Source organism: Hyaloscypha bicolor, assembly GCF_002865645.1.
Source record: "Hyaloscypha bicolor E unplaced genomic scaffold K444scaffold_16, whole genome shotgun sequence".
In the NCBI taxonomy this organism is placed as follows: Eukaryota; Fungi; Ascomycota; class Leotiomycetes; order Helotiales; family Hyaloscyphaceae; genus Hyaloscypha; species Hyaloscypha bicolor.
In genome coordinates, this window is record NW_020194518.1 from 65,883 (window position 1) to 84,353 (window position 18,471).

At 47.9% G+C, this 18,471-nt stretch overlaps 5 protein-coding genes across 5 annotated transcripts; 3 read left to right on the forward strand and 2 right to left on the reverse strand.

Annotated features, from left to right (window-relative positions):
- Positions 1–19: 19 nt before the first annotated feature.
- K444DRAFT_650134 (glycoside hydrolase family 76 protein) lies at positions 20–7,113 on the reverse strand. The gene is made up of 8 exons (XM_024885620.1): positions 6,608–7,113; positions 6,428–6,551; positions 6,194–6,374; positions 5,351–5,962; positions 2,860–2,864; positions 1,172–1,318; positions 854–1,108; positions 20–803 (listed from the first exon to the last, which is right to left on the reverse strand). Exons 1-8 carry the CDS (start codon positions 6,699–6,701, stop codon positions 185–187), a joined length of 2,037 nt encoding a protein of 678 aa, XP_024742111.1. The 5' UTR covers positions 6,702–7,113; the 3' UTR covers positions 20–184.
- Positions 7,114–7,672: 559 nt separating this feature from the next.
- Positions 7,673–9,473, forward strand: K444DRAFT_581214 (synaptobrevin). Its single transcript, XM_024877737.1, has 4 exons — positions 7,673–8,123; positions 8,650–8,812; positions 8,862–8,930; positions 8,985–9,473. The coding sequence occupies exons 1-4, from the start codon at positions 8,010–8,012 to the stop codon at positions 9,002–9,004; spliced, it is 366 nt and encodes a 121-aa protein (XP_024742112.1). The 5' UTR covers positions 7,673–8,009; the 3' UTR covers positions 9,005–9,473.
- Positions 9,474–9,613: 140 nt separating this feature from the next.
- On the forward strand, positions 9,614–13,309 carry K444DRAFT_581218 (bifunctional acetylglutamate kinase/N-acetyl-gamma-glutamyl-phosphate reductase). Its single transcript, XM_024877738.1, has 3 exons — positions 9,614–9,824; positions 9,913–12,722; positions 12,775–13,309. The coding sequence occupies exons 2-3, from the start codon at positions 10,085–10,087 to the stop codon at positions 12,828–12,830; spliced, it is 2,694 nt and encodes an 897-aa protein (XP_024742113.1). The 5' UTR covers positions 9,614–9,824; positions 9,913–10,084; the 3' UTR covers positions 12,831–13,309.
- A 779-nt stretch (positions 13,310–14,088) lies between these two features.
- On the forward strand, positions 14,089–15,758 carry K444DRAFT_624830 (uncharacterized protein; the record flags this gene model as incomplete). The annotated part of the gene is made up of 4 exons (XM_024882452.1): positions 14,089–14,404; positions 14,532–14,904; positions 14,989–15,286; positions 15,363–15,758. 4 exons carry the CDS (start codon positions 14,089–14,091, stop codon positions 15,756–15,758), a joined length of 1,383 nt encoding a protein of 460 aa, XP_024742114.1.
- Positions 15,759–16,345: 587 nt separating this feature from the next.
- Positions 16,346–18,135, reverse strand: K444DRAFT_581220 (choline transport protein; the record flags this gene model as incomplete). The annotated part of the gene is made up of 4 exons (XM_024877739.1): positions 16,346–17,405; positions 17,525–17,558; positions 17,614–18,007; positions 18,063–18,135. The coding sequence occupies 4 exons, from the start codon at positions 18,133–18,135 to the stop codon at positions 16,368–16,370; spliced, it is 1,539 nt and encodes a 512-aa protein (XP_024742115.1). The 3' UTR covers positions 16,346–16,367.
- Positions 18,136–18,471: the final 336 nt, after the last annotated feature.

Consider the following 18,471-nt stretch of genomic DNA (forward strand, 5'->3'; position numbering starts at 1 on the left):
AACAAAATAACCAGTCTATTGGAAAGTTTAATTTGTTTGGTAAGGAGGACTTCTCCGTTCCTACTTGTGGATCCCTATATTTAGAATGAATCTTTCGAGGCACCTAATCTCCATTGGGCCGGAGACTCTCACAGTATTCTCTACCAGCAGGTGTGGATTCGTGGAATCCTCTCAACATTCTAGTCTAGACTGTAAGGCCATTTCGTTTCAAATATACAAACCCATCCATGCGCCGTTTAGCAGTCCTGAACACCGTAGCATGTGTCAAAGAACCCCTGTCATCAAACTTGGCACCAACCGTTATCTTACCACTTGAGTGGCCTATTGTACTCACATCCGAATCTACCCTCTCACCAGAGACATTCGCATGAACCGTCAAGCCTTTGAGGTTGGCCGCAGCAGCTGTAGCCAAGGCTACAGTGATAGGGGCAGCACGATGAGGCTGGCCCACGGATAAAGCCCTCACTACCAGATCTATCGTATTCCCCTGGATCGTCTCGCCAGACAGAAGTTTGTGTGAGGCTGACCATGAGACCATAGCAATCTTTGGTATCGAACCTGGTGTTGAGGCTTCGTCTTTGCAGATTCCCATAGCCACGGCTGCCTTCCTTCTGATGGATTCGAGTGTCTTGTGAAGGGTTGGATGTGCATCGACCCCATCCGGAAGTATTGTACCCGCGATACCAACACCCTCGGCTTGTATAAAAATGCAAGGACTCCCAACATCGACGCAAGTAGCCTCCACTCCTTCACAGGTATCTGTGATATTCCCAGTCGGAAGCATCTTGCCAGTCTTCAAGCCTCTACACACCATTAGCATGAGATAACCCTACCAAGGCCAGCCAATGCTGACGCTATATTGATAAACGCCGGCTTGATCTTCGCAGCTGTCCCGGCCACACCATCAATCGCAAACCCTCCACTCGAGGCAGCCTCTCCATCCACAACTGGAAATGTGGAATAAATAATCTTCCCCATATTCGTATTATGTATCCTGACCGTAGCCATACCCTCCTTTCGCTGAACCAAGCCACTATCAACAGCGAACGGCCCAATGGTACTCGTCACGTTCCCACAATTGCTCGAGTAATCAATCGATATCCAAGTTCTTCACCCCAATCGCAGCGAACGTATAATCGACACCAGCTTCTGCAACTGTAGACGGCCCTACAACGCAGACTTTCCTCCACCCATGCCATCTAGTTGTCTGCCATTGGGGCCGGGAGAGCCAATGATTCCGCGGAAAATTGGTGGCCATGCTGCTCGGTCTGCCAGGAGGTGCTCTTCGCGGAAAATTATGGCTCGAGAGGTGCTTCCGCTATATTAGGATGCTGGAAGGCGATTCTGCTTTTAGGCAGCGTTGGAGAGTGTCTGAGAGAGGGGACAGGTCGTGGTAGAGAAGCGTGGAGGGATAGTGCTGCTAGAGAACGAAATCGAACTAGGCTGTCTACGGCTGTCTAGATTCGTCTCGAGCTCAAATTAGCTCACTTTGACCGAGAACTACTCAGCAACCACAGATCCTTTCGCCACCAAAACTTGATCTTAAGAAACTGAGAGTAATTCTAATTTCTTCAACCGAGTTCAACGCGTATAGATAAGGCTGATATCGTTCAGCATGCGACTCAAAAGATACCTCTTCTAATGCTCAACGATTCTCGCTTATTCCGCTAATCTCGAATTTGATTAGCCTCGGAAGGACATTGAGACGCGTTCTACAGTAATAGTCGGACTTGACGTCGCGCTAAAGGGGCCCTTCCCTTTAGTCGGGGAAAGCGAGTTGTCCCGCACCGATCCCAAAATTTTCCAATTTGTATGGAACACCCATAGTAAAAATCAATTATTTTGATCACCACCAGCCCAAATCACCCTGAAAATCAGTCAAATTCAACAGCAATGGCTCGCCTAAGTAACCTCCCCAATAATGCACTCCTCCGCGATATACCAGAGAGAGATAAGTTCCGTAAAGCTATTTAATTCCTCAAGGCTAACCCAGAAGAGACTCCTGCGACTGCGGCACGTGCGTGTTGCGTACGAAATGAAGATATAGTAAAGAAAGCGTGGCAGAGAGAGAGGAAGAAGATAGGAATAGCGAGAGTATAATAGGGAGGCCAGAACAAGATCTTATATCCTGATTAATACGAGGCATTGATTCAGTACGCGGTATTATACGCGATCAATAGAGGGAAAGGAGCTACAAAGCAAATGATATATAACTGTATAATGTGGATGCGAACGGAGGATAATAAGACAGCTCCATCTTGGAAATGGTTCTCTCAATAGCTAAAGAGTACTCCAGAACTCCATACGATTAAGACGAAGCCTATTGCGAGCCACTATATCGATCTCCATACCGAATAGAGCCTCCGCAATTAGTTTGAGACTGAATATCGTCCGGTATTAGAAGAAACTGGCATATGCCATGGGGATCGGATATATAATATGGACGAGAAAGGAGTACGAATTTGTATGCCTGCAGGAGAGGAAGTAGTGGTTCTAATTAGAATCAAGGAGATATATACAGGAATACCAGAAAATCGCATGTCTCTTATAATAATTAAGTATATATCTGTAAATGGCAAGGCAATTCCTCCGGTAGTAATTATCCCTGGAATTATGATTATGGTTTCTTGGTTCTACGAAAATATGACTGGTTATAAGGTTATTATAGTCTCTCCTATAAGATATACGAACGAGGGCATTTATATGGTTTGGTTAGACCATTTTATCAAGCATAATAACTGCGGTCCTAATAAGGAATGGCGTATTCTCTTGATTAACGGAGCAACTTGCCATTAAGCGGACGATTTTATCCTAAAAGCTACGTTTAATAAGATACGAATCGTCCAATTCCCCTCTTACCAAACCTACCTACTTTAACCATGCGATATTAGTATTTTTAGGGAATGGAAACACTACTAGCAGGTTAATATTATGAATGCAATTCGCTCGTACGAGCCGGAATACAATATCCAGTACTTCTTTCGCGATCTTCCTGGAATACGGGAGAAGACATTTACTATTCGTACGATTAAATACGCCTTTCAGAACGCTGGAATTTGGCCTGTCAGTTTCAAAGCAGTACGGAGAAAGCTCAAGAAGTATAGTAAAAAGAGAAGGAAAGACACTGGCCTTTAATTTCTAGAGTTTGGATCTGAATCGGAAACTGAATCGGATACAGAAAACGCAGAAAACGTACGATTTACCACGCCTGCTCCTGCTCCTGTTTACGAATACCAATTACCTACCCTTCCAAAACCTCCTTCTTCATATAACGAATGCGTTCTACGGCTCGATAATCTCAACGACAAGATTCTGGATACTTTAAGCTCCTCCCCTCGCAAAGAGTATTCAGTTACGATCAAGGCTACCAAGAACCACCTAATACTTGGAAGTTTACAAGAGCTGGATGCCCAGAATACTCGCAAGGCACAGGTTAAACGTCATAAGGCTAAGCTAAACGCACGGCTTAGTTTCCAAAGGGGGGGGTGGTTAAATGCATCTGATGCTCTGGAAAAGAAGAAGATTAAAGTGAGGAATGCAGCAGAGGAGGAGCTAAAGAAGGCTAAAAGACAGCTCGCAAAGGCTGAATTAGCTGAAAAGGAAGCTCTCAAAAGAGTAGGAATCGCCGTACGAGCGGCAGAGAGAGAGAGGAAGAAGAGAGTGAGAGATCTGGAGGTACAAGCAAGGAAGCAAGTCCTTGGAACCGATACAATTATCCCTCCCGAGCTCCTAATACCAATTCGCGATCCCCAAACCGAACCTACGGAAAGCGAGCTTAAAGCCATTCGAATTAAGTACCAATCACTTTACGATAAGGTAGCTAAGGAGCAAGCTGAATTCGATCGTATACAGGCCGAAGATCCCGCAATCTTTACCGATATCCCTATCGATCCTGCAATACTCGCATCTGAACAAGCTCACCGGGTAAAGGGGAACCCTCTTAGTCAATTATATATACGGGCAATATCAGAGGAGTCTAGGGGATCAGATAAGGAGGTAGAGGAGGCACGAGAGGGTATAAATGGTGGGGTTAGTAGGGAGGAGGTGGTTCTGTATTCTTCACCACCTAGATCAGTAATATCGACTGATTCAATAGCTCAAAATGCAGATTTTGTAGCATTAGAGTAATGAGAGATTATATCCTTAATTGCGCATTAATTTAAGGGTTATTTGGTTGTATGGTGCAATTCAAGTGTCTGCGATTGCATAGAAATTTTGGTGTGGTGCGGGACAACTCGCTTTCCCGGGACAACTCGCTTTCCCCGACTAAAGGGAAGGGCCCCTTTAGCGCAACGTCAAGTCCGACTATTACTTCCGTACTGTAGCAGACCCAGCGTCTAGCAACAGCATTGCGCTATCTACGGGGCACATACTCTGAAGTCACATGACTTTATGTTGCGAGATCCGCAGCAAGTATGAATTTGACGGTTTTGGGTATGAACTCTATGTCTCTAAGGAAGAGCTTGGCATCTCTGACATAGCTCGCCCCCAGGTACGTGAATCGAGTGTCTTTAAGGGACTCGCAGTCTTCGATAATATGGTACGAATACACTATCTAGTAAGCCTGTTCATAGCCGCACCATGGATCATCTGTGCGCTTGATAGTATTGAGGATCCGTGCAGCCCGATTTTCTCTGTTCTCATCTAGATCAGAACAGCTACCTCGGCTCTGTGGGAGAGAAATTTGTAGAGTTTGTTGGCATGCCGATCGAGGGCCATGCCAATACCTTGCCACCGTTTCTTGTAAAGCATGCCAGTAATACCGTTTCTCCATTTCTACTTCTAGTACTCTCTTGTAAAAGTGTTGATTATTCTCTTACAAGAGGAGAGAAGTTGGGGGTGCCATGTCAACTTCATGACGTCTTGGCATCGACCAGTGGCGGTAGTGGTGTTGTCGGGTTTGCTATGGTGTTCTTGGGCCTCCAGCCGGTGGTTTGCTTGGCCAGGAGAACTTGGAGGTTTTATCTGTACGCAAAAGGTTGAGAGAAGATATTAGGATATTGATCTAGTCGTCGATCACATTTCTTTCTCCAGTTCTTGTAATAATCCTCGCTATGCAGGTCCCAAAAATATCCATCTCAGAATCCTTTTCAACCCCTTCCCAATAATATACCAGTGTGCTCCCAAACCGAACTCCAGGTCCATTGAACCGCTTCTATGCAGAATTCACCTCATTACCATCTCCAACCGGCCGGCCTAACATACCAACTTCGACAGGAGCGAACCATGCTCCTTGCTATACGATCATCCACCAGACCATGCCGACGAAACAGGCTAGTACAACTGTAGTGACGAAGCCAGCTCCGACTCTATCGGCTTCTGTAGCTGGAGTAATTGCTGTGGGACTGACACTTGTTGTTCCAGCTGAGTAATCTCCTTTGCTGGTACCGCCAGTGGAGTTCGTCACGGGCCCGCGGACTTGAGCTATCAGGTTGCTCTGGATGACCTCGAGAGCAGCCATCTCCTGCCCAACTCCAGTAGTGCCGTCCCAAGCTGTGCCTGATTGCCATTTCAAACCGCACATTCTCCCGTTGTTGCCGCCACTACATTGCTGAGCCGCAGCTTGTGCGCTGGGTGTAAGTTTGGCCATGATGGCATCGTATGTAAACGGGGCCATCTTTGTGGTTGCTGCCATCCATCGAGCGAGATAGGCCTTGAATGAATGTTGATCAACATCACATTTTCCGTTGTTCTCGCAAGCCACCTCCTGCATGATGTTATTTGCTGGAAAGAAAACATCGAGCCCCTTTACCATGCCGTTGACTCTTTCTTGCCATTTTGAGCTTCCGTTCGTGTAGTTGTACATGTTGGCAGCCCCAAGTAAGAAGGCACCAGCATTGTAAGTCCATTGTAGGTGGTTCACGTTGGAACAGTTGATGGTCAGGTCAGAACCATCGTAGACATAGTAGCTGTTGTCCAAAAGCCCAACTCCGGTCATCCAGTCCCATGTTTTTTCTGCCCACTGAGCATAAGTATCGTTGCCAGTGTATTTTGCCAAACGGGCAGCAAGGTTGAAGAAACAACCGTTGGAGATCGAATTCTTGTAAGTATAGCCGTTGTTGAATGTAAAGATCTGCCATCTGAGACCTCCATTACATGATGTATCATCCCAGCGAACCACTTGCGTGTTGAAGACGGCTTGTGCAAGCGCGAGCCATTGAGGTTGATCCGGAGAAGGGTTGGGAAAATTAACCTCAGCAGCAGACATCGCTGCCAATCCCCAAAATCCTTGATCATCATTCCCCTCTGTCTTCGTTTGATTGGGGGTCATATAATCGTTGTTCGGTCCAACCTGGAAAAGCATTGCTTGGGTTGTAATGTCATTATACGTTGTATCCCCAGTATAATACCAGTAATCGATCATCGCTCCAAACCTGGTGCAAGAAATGTCAGCAAGTCAAACAGAAATTCCACGAAATGAACTCACATAGCACCAGCTTCCCACCAATAGTATGGGCCTGGGAGATTTCCGGGTATGTTACCGGTGGTGTTACCATTGTAGAAGCTCATCATGTCGAATGCGATTGTTCTCGCGGCGGATTTTATAGAGTCTGGAAAATTGTTAGATTTGAATATTATTTTTAGAGGAGTCTGAGTGACGACGTACCTATAGAGCCCAAGTCAAGGTTTATGGCTTGCGCCACTCGACCATCGGCCAACAACGCTATTGCCACACTGGCCGTGACCTTGGGTAACCTCATCGCGACACTAGAATCGTCTCGAAGGAGGAATGTGATTCCCCAGGAAATTTAGAGATACTGGCGGTATCCCCGGAGCGATGACGTTGATGTTGCTCGGCAGCAATCTGTGTCAACGAGCCCCTAATCCAAAACTTGGGATAAAGTATACACTCTTTGAATGATATATTCCCCTCCGACTCTGGAACTCTTAAGAATATACTTTGGGTTCCAATCTGTAATCGTTGTTGAACGAGTGTTCCGCAAGCGGATCGTTGATGGTAGTGTGGAAAACTGAAAAGTGACGTCTGGATGCGCCAAGCAACGAAGGACGAAGGACGAAGGACCAAAACGAAAGTAGAGTGATAAAATGGAAGAGAAATGCCAGACAATCTTTGCTCGTTATTGCATTGAAAGCATGCACGGAAGAAAGAACGAAGATGGCAGATGGAGTCCTTGCTCTTGAGGAGGAAGGCGCAAACCTGGTGTTTTTGGCGGGCCTTGCATCATGAACTAACTCTGCTCGAAAGAATGGTCTAAAAAATACGAACCAAGATCTCGCACCCAGGAAGAATAGTTACAAAAGTATGAAACTTCTCAAAAAGAACGTTGAATCTGGGCAATTGAAGCTTGGGACGATATGAGGAGCGTACAATGTCGTAGAAGAATAAAATCCACCATCATGCCTACTCTGCCCAAGACTTACGAGGACTGGAGGCAGTAATGAAGTTCTGGAAAGAAGGGGACGGATCCCCTTTGCGCAATGTACTGGAATGGAGCTGGACATCATGACATAGTCGATACTAAATTTGGAGTCTTTCTGGGAGGGGTGAAGAAGGATGAAGGGCTGACTCGCAGGCGACCTCGGTGAGTGCCAGACCCCTGCACAATAACTGGATTATTAACCCTTTGCGCAACTTTGATGCACAGCCTGTCCGAAGAGGCAGGCTGAGCTGAGATTTCCAGGTCGCGAATGCGTTCACGTGATGTGGGCGGCGAGAATGAATGCGTATGCTGTGGCTCATGGAAAGAGTAGGCAGCTATTTTATATATCCGTCGAAGCTTTTGTGATATCCCTACGATCTCCAAATCAAACACGGAAGACCATTTTGTCAACGAAACCCTTCCCATTCGTTGGCAGCAACAACTTTGTTTGGACCTTCCCGCCGTTTCGCCTCCAAAACCCAGCTCAAACCATCCTCATGTAGCGCACCTCATCTCCCTTCAACTCACAAGACCACCTCTTCAATCTTCGCAACTCCCACAACCAAACTCTGAAAGCGACTTCCATCTCCTGCAACAACACTCCTCGAACTTATCAATACTTTCGCAATGGCAAGCACCGGAGATCGCCCATATGACCCATACATTCCCTCTGAGCCAGCGGCTGGCGGAGCTGGCGCTCAACCCGCACCAGGCAATCAAAGAACGGCGGCGTTACAAGCAGTAAGTGACTATCCCTTCTGCAGATGACAGACATACCGCTGGACCAACTCTTGACCGATGGACTGTGGATTTGATGCGACCTTTGCTCAACCCGACGACTCCGCGCCAAGACAGCGACACGATGCACACCAGAATCAGCGAAGCAATTGGGTTCGGGGATCCGGAGAACCAGGCTGTGAGATAGCTATGCCTGCCGATTGAATCCGAGATGGAATTATGATGGGGGAGTCGATTACAGATGGTTCGAGTTCCTCCGTTGCCATCATGTATAGGTGTGCCAAACCGCGACCGTCAGCACACGAGAGCAATCCATCGCGAAGCAGGAATCCGGAGGCTTGGGCTTAATTGAGCAGGATATCTACCCAGGACAAGAACGCCGGATACAACATCCGCATCACTTGCCTTCCGCCCAGATCTAGGCTGGTCGCAGCAAATGCCAGCAACGATCAATCTCGTCCAACCACATGGATACCAGGACCGCGTTCGCAAGTATGTTTAGGAATCTTTCTAACACCTCCTTGTCTAGCAAATCGATGATACTGTTGGTGTAATGCGAGAGAACATCAACAAGGTCTCACAGCGTGGAGAACGCCTCGACTCCCTCCAAGATAAGACCGATAACCTCGCTGTATCAGCTCAAGGATTCCGCCGTGGTGCCAACAGAGTTCGTAAGCAAATGTGGTGGAAAGGTCTGTACAAGTTCAACCGCCAGTTGTCACTGTACTAACATTATGGCAGACATGAAGATGCGAATGTGTTTGATTGGAGGCATCGTCATCTTGCTCATCGTCATCATTGTTCCAACTGGTATGCAAATGCCGTCCTTGCTTGTAAATCACTATACTAATCCCTTCATTATAGTTGTCGCCACACACAAGTAGAGGAACGGTGGTAGAGGAGGCAAGGTACAAAGGCATGGTAGATGGAAGGCTTGAGGGGCACGTTTGGTCTGCCTGGTGCTGTGGAATCCATTGGATTGTGATCCTCTCTGCGGCACTCGCTGGAATCGAGCAAGCTCAACGATGGTTTAGCGGTCTGGAGTTGTCATTTGAATTTACGCTAGTTTCTTTCTCGAAGGGCGTCACATACATTGATGAGGGACTGCTTGATCTGCCTGTCATGGAATTTCGACAGATGGATCATAGCCGCTGCACTCAACCAACGGCAGGTGTATATTGTAGGACCTGATAAGTGGAAATAATTGAGATATCACGACAGTTTCACGATCTTGGCAGTGATGATAGGCTCTACTCTCTAGTTTTCTTCCCTTTCTTCTCTCTTTCTAGTTTCAAGGCTTCGTCATTCTAGTATACCAATGATATCTGAACTACCTCTAGTCCATCTAGCAAGACGATTCTGAGAGGCAACCCGAGCTCCAAGTCGAAAGTCTCTTGCAAGGAAGACTTCTTAAGCCGCATGAGCTCCGCAGTTTTGAAAATTGTGCCTTACCGACCGCGGGGCACTCTCATGCAGCTAAACAATCCCTCCTCTATTGCAAGTGGCCAGAGGCTTCCCCCTCAGTAGAAATCAGGTGAAAACATTTTTTGCGCACGCATGTGCAGTGGAAAAGTTAGCAGCAGGGTCTGCAGCCAATCCGACCGGTCTCGCAACCCCACACCAGTTTTGCTAGGTCTGCGAAGGGCAATAGATATGAGTGAACGTCGAAAAATCTCCCAGTGATCAATCCATTGATCATTTGAGGTACGATGCCCTTGACCGACGAACATTTCCATCATATTCCTACACACTGAGGCTAACGGAAAAGTGACTCGCTAACAATTCCCCGCAGAAACGGTGCGCCATTTTCGAGAACGGTGCCTTTCTCCCCGCGTTTTTCTATGAGATAAACGAGCGTTCGAAGCTGTTTGGGAACGTCGAACGTCCTTCGTTGCTCTGCAGGAGCTGGAAGAAGAGCCTCCTCGACTCTCAATACGAATCTCCACTCCTAAATAATCCTCGAAATGCTGGCTCTGCGTTCCACAGCCGGTGCTGTTGCCAGAAGGGCACGTAAAGCTGCCAGCCGCCTCCCTTCAACCTCTGCTCGAACTCTACCAAAGGTTGCCACGGCGGTAGCTCTCTCAGCAAGACGAGATTATGCATCCGCTGCATTGGATAACTTCTCAACTCGGTCAACTGTTGTACAACTGCTCAGCAATATCGGTTCGAAGAGGGAAGTTCAACAGTACTTGTCACACTTCAGCTCGGTCTCCTCGCAGCAATTCGCTGTCATCAAAGTTGGAGGAGCTATTATAACTGAACATCTCGAATCCCTTACCTCTGCACTCGCATTTCTGAACCATGTCGGCCTCTTCCCAGTCGTTGTTCACGGTGCTGGACCACAACTAAACAAGCTCTTGGAGGACGCAGGTGTTGAGCCTCAGTTCGAAGAAGGAATCCGGGTCACAGATGGCAAGACGTTGGCAGTGGCAAGAAAGCTGTTCCTAGAGGAGAACCTCAAGCTGGTTGAGAAGTTGGAAGAAATGGGAGTTCGGGCACGACCTATCACATCCGGCGTTTTCGGAGCGGACTACCTAGACAAGGAGAAATACAACTTGGTTGGAAAGATCAACAAGGTGGATAAGGGCCCAATCGAAGCAGCTATCAACGCAGGATGTCTGCCGATCTTGACATCTATGGCAGAGACACCAGAGGGCCAGGTGCTGAACGTCAACGCAGACGTTGCAGCAGGAGAACTTGCTCGAGAGCTTCAGCCGTTGAAGATTGTCTACCTTTCGGAGAAGGGAGGACTTTTTAACGCTGACACAAACGAGAAGATCTCGGCCATTAACTTGGACGAGGAATATGATTATCTGATGTCCCAATGGTGGTGCAGATATGGCACAAGATTAAAGATCAAGGAGACCAAGCAATTGCTCGACGGTCTTCCAAGAACATCCAGCGTGGCAATTATTCACCCTGCTGATCTCCAGAAGGAGCTGTTCACGGATACTGGAGCTGGAACTCTCATTCGACGAGGAAACAAGCTGAACACCTCTACTAGCGTCTCTCAATTCGAGGATCTTGAGAAGCTCAAGGAAGTTCTTGTCAGAGATCGCGAAGGTCTCGATGCTAGGGCAACCGTCGATCGATACGTGGATGGTCTGAAGAATCGGGAGTTCAAGGCTTATTTCGATGAGCCTATGGATGCCCTGGCGATTGTCTTGACTCCAAGCGCGGAAACATCTTTGGCAAACCTGGCAACCTTCACAATTACCAAGTCCGGATGGCTGACCAATGTTGCTGACAATGTCTTTGCTGCCATCAAGAAGGATCACCCCAAGCTCGTCTGGACTGTCAAGGAAGATGATGAGAATTTGACTTGGTTCTTCGACAAGGCTGAAGGAAGTCTGTCCAAGGACGGTGAGGTCATGTTCTGGTACGGCATTGAAAATGGAGATGAGGTTAAGGAGCTCATGACCGAGTTCACAAAGTACGGCCGTGCTATGCTCGGCGATGCAAACCTGGAAGCACGTCTTCACCGAGCCGCCAGAGCTGCTTCGGGCATGAGTGCTTCAATGCATCAGCCATCTCCACAAATGCAACAAGCACGAGCCTTCTCAACTAGTGCACGCCGACCTGTTTCAAAGACACCCCGTACCACTCCTCGTTCACTCGCATTCCCATTTCCATCACGTGGATATGCTACCACCACTAATCCCAACCCACCTTTTGGCAACAAAAACTCTTCCAATACGCAGCCAGCTAAAGTTGCGTTGATTGGAGCCCGAGGGTACACCGGACAGGCTCTCATCAACCTTCTTAATTCTCACCCCAACATGGACCTTTGTCACGTTTCCTCCCGTGAGCTTGCTGGCCAAAAGCTAAAGGGTTACGAAAAGCGAGATATTACTTACGAGAACTTGACTCCCGAGGATGTTCGTCGTATGGAAGAGAAGGGTGAAATCGACTGCTGGGTGATGGCACTTCCCAACGGCGTCTGCAAGCCCTTTGTTGATGCCGTCGACCAAGGAAAAGGACCACAAAATAGTGTGATCGTTGATCTTTCTGCTGATTATCGATTCGATAACAAGTGGACCTACGGCCTTCCCGAACTCGTCAACAGATCCGACATTGCAAAGGCCACCCGCATTTCCAATCCCGGATGTTATGCCACAGCCGCACAGCTCGGCATAGCTCCTTTAGTACCCTTCCTCGGTGGCCAACCTACCATCTTTGGTGTTTCTGGCTACTCTGGAGCAGGTACCAAGCCCAGCCCCAAGAACGACGTCGAAAATCTCGCAAATAACATCATTCCCTACAGCTTAACAGACCACATCCATGAGCGTGAGATCAGCAGCCAGCTAGGTGTCGAAGTTGCCTTCGTTCCCCACGTAGCAATGTGGTTCCAGGGTATTCACCACACGATCAGCATGCCATTGAAAGACAAGATGACAAGCCGAGATATTCGCCAACTTTATCAAGAGCGATATGCCGGCGAGAGATTGGTGAAGGTTATTGGAGAGTCACCTAGCGTCAAGGCTATTAGCGGGAAGCATGGAGTTGAGATTGGTGGCTTTGGTGTACATAGCTCTGGGAAGAGAGTCGTCGTTTGTGCGACGATTGATAATTTGTTGAAGGGGGCTGCCACGCAGTGTTTGCGTAAGTCAATTCACCACTATCCAGCGATGCTCGAAGACTAACTGAAATACAGAAAACATGAACCTTGCATTAGGCTTCGCTGAATACGAGGGCATCCCGCTCGATTAGAGGAATAACATCACATGGGGGACATGGTTTGAAAAGTCTTTTTCGCGCTGGCGTCTTTTGTGAGTTCTGTAAATACTCGCTTGAACGAGGTAGAAATGAACATATTGAATCACTCATGTCCTTAGTGGTGGGAGGCCTCTGCAGTGCAGTCCTGACTTGCAACAAAATTCAACATAGAGATTCACTCTTCACTTCGGGGTTGAACCCATTGTACCTAAACTTTTGGAATATTGGAGTTTGGCCGATGAGGTGAGCATCTGCAAGTGCAGATTGCTCTTCAACGCAGCACAGTGTCAACTTTCCCTAAAGAAGTCCTGGTACGCTTCTGCATCTTCTAAGAACTTCCTTTCCGCTACAAATACCTGCAATTGGAAGACCTGTGACCTGGGCGATCATTCCAACACGATCCTGAGAGTAACTCAGGAGTACAGATTTCGCTTACTGCACAAAACCAAGTAATAAATAGCATTGCCATCCCGAACCCAACAACCCAAATTAACGTCGAAAATTACAATTGAACGTTCTGAATGCCAATAAGAACTAGAGTCCTCGCTGTACTTAGGTTTTTTGGCGCTTTGATTTATATCTTGCTTTTTACCTTCGTATAATTGTAACAAGTGATCCCGCAATTCCGTTTTCATAGGAGACTCACTCGATGCTTTCTCCGAATACAAAAACATTGGTGTATGTATATGTGCATGTGTATGTGAGAAGGAGATTCTCCAATGCCCCGAAGTCCGACCCTTAAAGCTCCATATTTTAGCGCGTATCGCTAAATTTTAGTGCATTTCGTCCGATTCGAGGATTATTTAATCGCAGATTCAACCTCTCCCCCGACATTCCGCGATTCTACCCCGCCTCTTTTATCAGCACTCAACTCTTCCAAGATCCCATAGTGTCCTCTGATTTACCAGCTCGCCGTTATAGTTACACCGAATCCCCGAGCTCTGCTTAGGCGGATTGACAACGATCGTAATTCCCAAGACTACCAAGTGGAACCTTTCTCCGAAATTGGATGATTGGTACGGGATGGGTAAGTGGATGGGCAAGGTACATAGAGATGCACAACGTCGTTTAAATGTTGGCCGAGCCGTAGTTCTGCACTTGAAGATATATCTCTTCCTTTTTCCTTCTTCAGATCTCATAACAATGTCTTGCAAAGATTCAACTTCACATTATCAAATAGATTGCAAGTTGAAGAGCTTCATTTGACAATTCCCAATTCGAGCGAGAAAGGGAGCAGAGTGGCAGCACTCAAATGAGGTTCGAAACACTACTCTCCTTGGCTCTGGCCACGCGATTTGTAGTAGTCCACTCTATCGATCGTCAGGCAGTTGTGAGAAAATTCAATCCTGTTCGATATGGGAGTTCAAATTCCACACCTATGCAGGTTGGCAATGGCAACTTTGCTTTCGGAGTTGATGTCACTGGGCCGCAGACCTTCTACCCTTTCGGCACATTTTCATCGTGGGGCTGGCACAACTTTTCGTTTCCAAACGCCACAGCTCAGAACTCGCCGTCTGCCTTCACAGGCTTGGACTGGTACTGTCATCACTTCAGATTTCCAAATAGTGGTAAGGATCGCTAACTGCTTCATGTGGACTCATGGGCGCCTGGTAAACTATGATCAGCCAAACCCAGCGGAGCCTGTGATTTCAAGTTGGCTCACTCAAAACCCACAACGACTTAACCTTGGCCGAGTGGGATTCTGGTTCGACCCCAGTCTCAATATCACCAAAAAGAGCCTCTCCAACAAGTCTCAGACACTGGACCTCTATTCTGGACTCATAACATCCCAATTCACGGTCCTGGGATCAGATGTACAGGTCCAAGTCGCCGCAGATCCAGATTCCGATACTGTATCCATCCAAATTGATTCAGAACTAATTCAATCTGGCAAATTTGAAGTGTTTTTCGATTTCCCATATTCAGATGTGAACAAGTTCGATGTGCCATTCGTTGGAATCTGGAACTCGACTTCGAATTCGTTGCATAAGACCTCCCTCCAACAGAGCGAAAATCAGGCGAAGATTCGTCATGATATTGGCTCGACGACATACTATACATCAATCAAGTGGGAGACAGATGCGTCCATCAGTCGTCCTCCCAACTCAACGCATTGATATGTCCTCGTACCCGTGGAGGATGGCGATTCAAGCCTCGACCTGACGGTGAACTTCTCTCCCACACCACGACGGGACTTTCCAGATGCAGAATCAATGGCTGGCTCGTCTTCCGATTGGTGGAGTGACTATTGGAAATCTGGAGCCTTCGCAGATCTCACAGGATCAGATAACGCGAATGCTAAGGAACTTCAACGCCGAATCATTCTCTCACAATACAACCTTGCAGTGAACGAAGCCTGCAAAGACACGCCCCAAGAATCAGGCTTGGTCAACAATGGGTGGTATGGGAAGTTCTACATGGAGATGGTCTTCTGGCATCTAGGACATTGGGTAATATGAGGCAAGTGGTCTTTGCTAGGTCGTTCGGTTCCCGGTATCTTTGAAAAGTTTCTTCCCAGCTCGATAGATCGAGCTCGTTACCAGGGGTATACGGGGGCTCGCTGGAAAGATGAGCGACCCAACAGGAAGATCAGTACCAGGAGATATCAACTCTCTTCTAATTTGGCAGCAGCCACATCCCTTCTACTTCGCCGAGCGTGAATACCGACAGTTCCCAAGCCAGGGGACGCTCAAGAAATGGCACAAGATCTTAACACAATCGGCAGAATTCATGGCTTCATACGCATGGTGGAACACCACAACAAAAGTCTATGACCTCGGGCCTCCCATGTACCCCGGCTCTGAGTCTACCAACCCGAACGTCACCATAAATCCAACTTTCGAGCTCGCATACTGGCGCTTCGGACTTTCCGTAGCTACTACCTGGAAAACTCGCCAACACCTCCCTGTTCCAGCAAACTAGACACACGTACTCAACAACCTCGCACCCCTACCAGACTTCAACGGCACCTACCCAGTCTACGAAGGAATCCCAAACATGTGGGTAGATCCGCAATCCTACTACGACCACCCCGCCATGTCCGGCACCTATGGCCTGCTGCCTCCCTCCGCAGGGTTCAACCTCACAATCATGCAAAACACAGCGAAAAAGATCTCTCAGGTGTAGGATTTCACGCGGCTATTTAGATGGGACTTCCTGATGTTGGCGATGAATAGTGTGAGGTTAGGGGACAAGGAGGTAGCGGTGAAGTATCTCCTTAATATCAAATTTCCGTTTAATGATGTGGGGATGCCAATCGGTGGGCCTAGGGTTGCCACGCCGTATTTCCCGAGTGCAAGTAGCTTGTTATCGGCAGTTGCTACGATGGCTGGTGGTTGGGATGGGATGAAAGGGAGTGGGCCACAATTTCCTGATGGGTGGGATGTCAAAGTTTGAGGGGTTTACAAGGGGGTTATGATGAAGTGTTGTCGAAAAGTTGTCATGTGGCATCTCAGGTTCGTAGAAGCAGATGAAACGAATTCAAGAATAAACCAAAAGCCAAAAATTGTGGTATCCAAGCTGCTTAAAATATCATCTAACGACCTCATCCTGCACGACCTCCACAAGCCCCCCTCTCTCCTTAAAACTCCTTTTCCCCTCAATATGCCACCACCCCACAACCCCAGCAAAAACTACACCATACACAACACAAACATAGTTCATATTTCCCAGCTTCACCGGCATAACAGGAGGAAAGCTGTACATAACAAACGTAAACACCGTCCAACCCAGCAACACCCAATTCGCCACCTTACCAACCCAACCCAACCAAAACGGTCCATGCCTAACATTCTCCCTCCCTTTAACCAACAAGCAAAAAATGGGAATGGAATAAGAGACATAAAGCAGCACAATACACGCAGCAGCCATACTATTAAACGCCGTCACGCTCCCCAGATATAGAAACCCCAGCACAGAGACGATGAGACAAGATACGAGATGGGCGTTAAACGGGACACCCAGTTTATCGTCTACCTGAGAGAGGAATCCGGAAAACGGGAGGCCATTATCCCTCGCAAAAGACCAGCAAAGTCTCGACTGCCACGTATGAGAAGCAACTAAACAGCCCATCCCCGTCACCAGAATCAATCCCTCCAAAGCAACAGCCGCGCCTCTACTCCTTACCGCCTGATAAAACAGCTCAAGAATCGGGACTCCGGTCTTAGTATCGAGCAACGCTTGCAAGTCCTGGATACTGAAGAACATTGCTACACTATATGTCCAAGAGGTTACACAGCCAATGGCGACGGTGCCGAGGATCGCGATCGGGATCATGCGTGAGGGATTGGCGACTTCTTCCGCGAGGTGCGTGGCGCAGTCTAGACATGCAAAGGCCCAGTTTGTGTTTATGAGGCCAACAATGAATGCAATAGAGGGGGAGGACCAGCCGGTGTTGTTTGTGAAGGTTGCGAAGACGAAAGAGGGCGGTTGGTGGGTGGGTGCGACGGAGGGGATGGTGATGAGGATTGTGAGGAATGAGAGGAGGCTGATGTAGAGGGTTAGGGTGGCGATGGTGGGGAGCAGGCGGCCGTGGGTGTTGAAGAGGAAGGAGAGGGTGTTGATGGCGAGCTAGGTAACGGGGGAGTCAGCAATTGCTCAACATGGGATTGTTTCAGGAGGGGACATTGTCTTAAGAAAATCTCATGAAACAGTCGCAAATAGGAAAGGGTTTCTCCCCCAACACCTACGTAGGCGAGGAGGATGTGCCAGCGTTGGATTGTCCTGTGCTCTGGTCATTATACGAAGAATAAGCGAGGCAAAAGGGGAAGAGACGAACATTTCGGGACGAAACAGCTTCACGCAGCCCATTACTGCACTTCCTAGTCCCAACGCCACACTGGCGGAAGTAAAGATACTCCCAGCCCATGCAAACCATCCAGTCAGATAACTTGCGAACTTCGCAAATTTCGGAGGAGCAAGTTCATATGCCCAGAAATATTGCCCTCCTGCATTCGGCATCGCGCTCGCCAGTTCTGCGAGGGAGATTCCAACACTGGCAGATATAAGCGTTATTAAGATGATGCCGTAGATGATGAGAACTGGCCCGCCTGAGTTGATGCCTGTTACCAAAGCGGTTGAAATTCCGAACCAGGAATTTGTCAGGGAGAAACCGACGCCGAGGACAGACCAGACGGAGAAGTTGCGCTTCATATCTTGGACGTAGCCCATATCTACTTGAAATTAGGCACAATTTTCAACATTGGATATTGGTTTGATGGGACAGACCCGCGAGGAGTGCAGCGTCAGAGTCGGGGTTACTGCTCTTCGCATCATTGCTAGGTGGTCTGTTGACTGCCATTTTGGCCTCGTTGGATGGTGCCATTTTTGTTGGATATTGAGAAGTGAACCATAGAGATATTCTCAATGACCTTCTTAGGTACTGTACGTTCTTCAGATATCTTTGAGATCGCGGGGGAACTAAATGCGGGACGTCCCTCCACGGGAATGACGGAAGGAGAACCAAACTTTGGCACTAATTGAATGCAGGCAATTATTCCGAGCAGGAGAAAAGATTGAATCAGATGCTGTAAATATGCTAGGAGAAGGGAAGAATGAGACTTATGGGGGATAATTGAAAATGCTCATATTATGAAATGCCTGATTCGTTGCAACAATCCGCTTATTGGCAACTCAC

What these genes read in the sequence shown, in the direction of transcription:
- K444DRAFT_650134 (XM_024885620.1), bottom strand. Translation starts at nt 6,701, where the DNA reads ATGAGGTTACCCAAGGTCACGGCCAGTGTGGCAATAGCGTTGTTGGCC. An exon ending in CCTTGACTTGGGCTCTATAG is followed by an intron (nt 6,552 to 6,607) that starts GTACGTCGTCAC and finishes ACAATTTTCCAG; the next exon opens with ACTCTATAAAATCCGCCGCG. An exon ending in CAGCGATGTCTGCTGCTGAG is followed by an intron (nt 5,963 to 6,193) that starts GTTAATTTTCCC and finishes ACTTATGCTCAG; the next exon opens with TGGGCAGAAAAAACATGGGA.
- K444DRAFT_581214 (XM_024877737.1), top strand. Translation starts at nt 8,010, where the DNA reads ATGGCAAGCACCGGAGATCGCCCATATGACCCATACATTCCCTCTGAG. An exon ending in GAACGGCGGCGTTACAAGCA is followed by an intron (nt 8,124 to 8,649) that starts GTAAGTGACTAT and finishes CTCCTTGTCTAG; the next exon opens with CAAATCGATGATACTGTTGG. An exon ending in TAAGCAAATGTGGTGGAAAG is followed by an intron (nt 8,813 to 8,861) that starts GTCTGTACAAGT and finishes ACATTATGGCAG; the next exon opens with ACATGAAGATGCGAATGTGT.
- K444DRAFT_581218 (XM_024877738.1), top strand. Translation starts at nt 10,085, where the DNA reads ATGCTGGCTCTGCGTTCCACAGCCGGTGCTGTTGCCAGAAGGGCACGT. An exon ending in GGCTGCCACGCAGTGTTTGC is followed by an intron (nt 12,723 to 12,774) that starts GTAAGTCAATTC and finishes ACTGAAATACAG; the next exon opens with AAAACATGAACCTTGCATTA.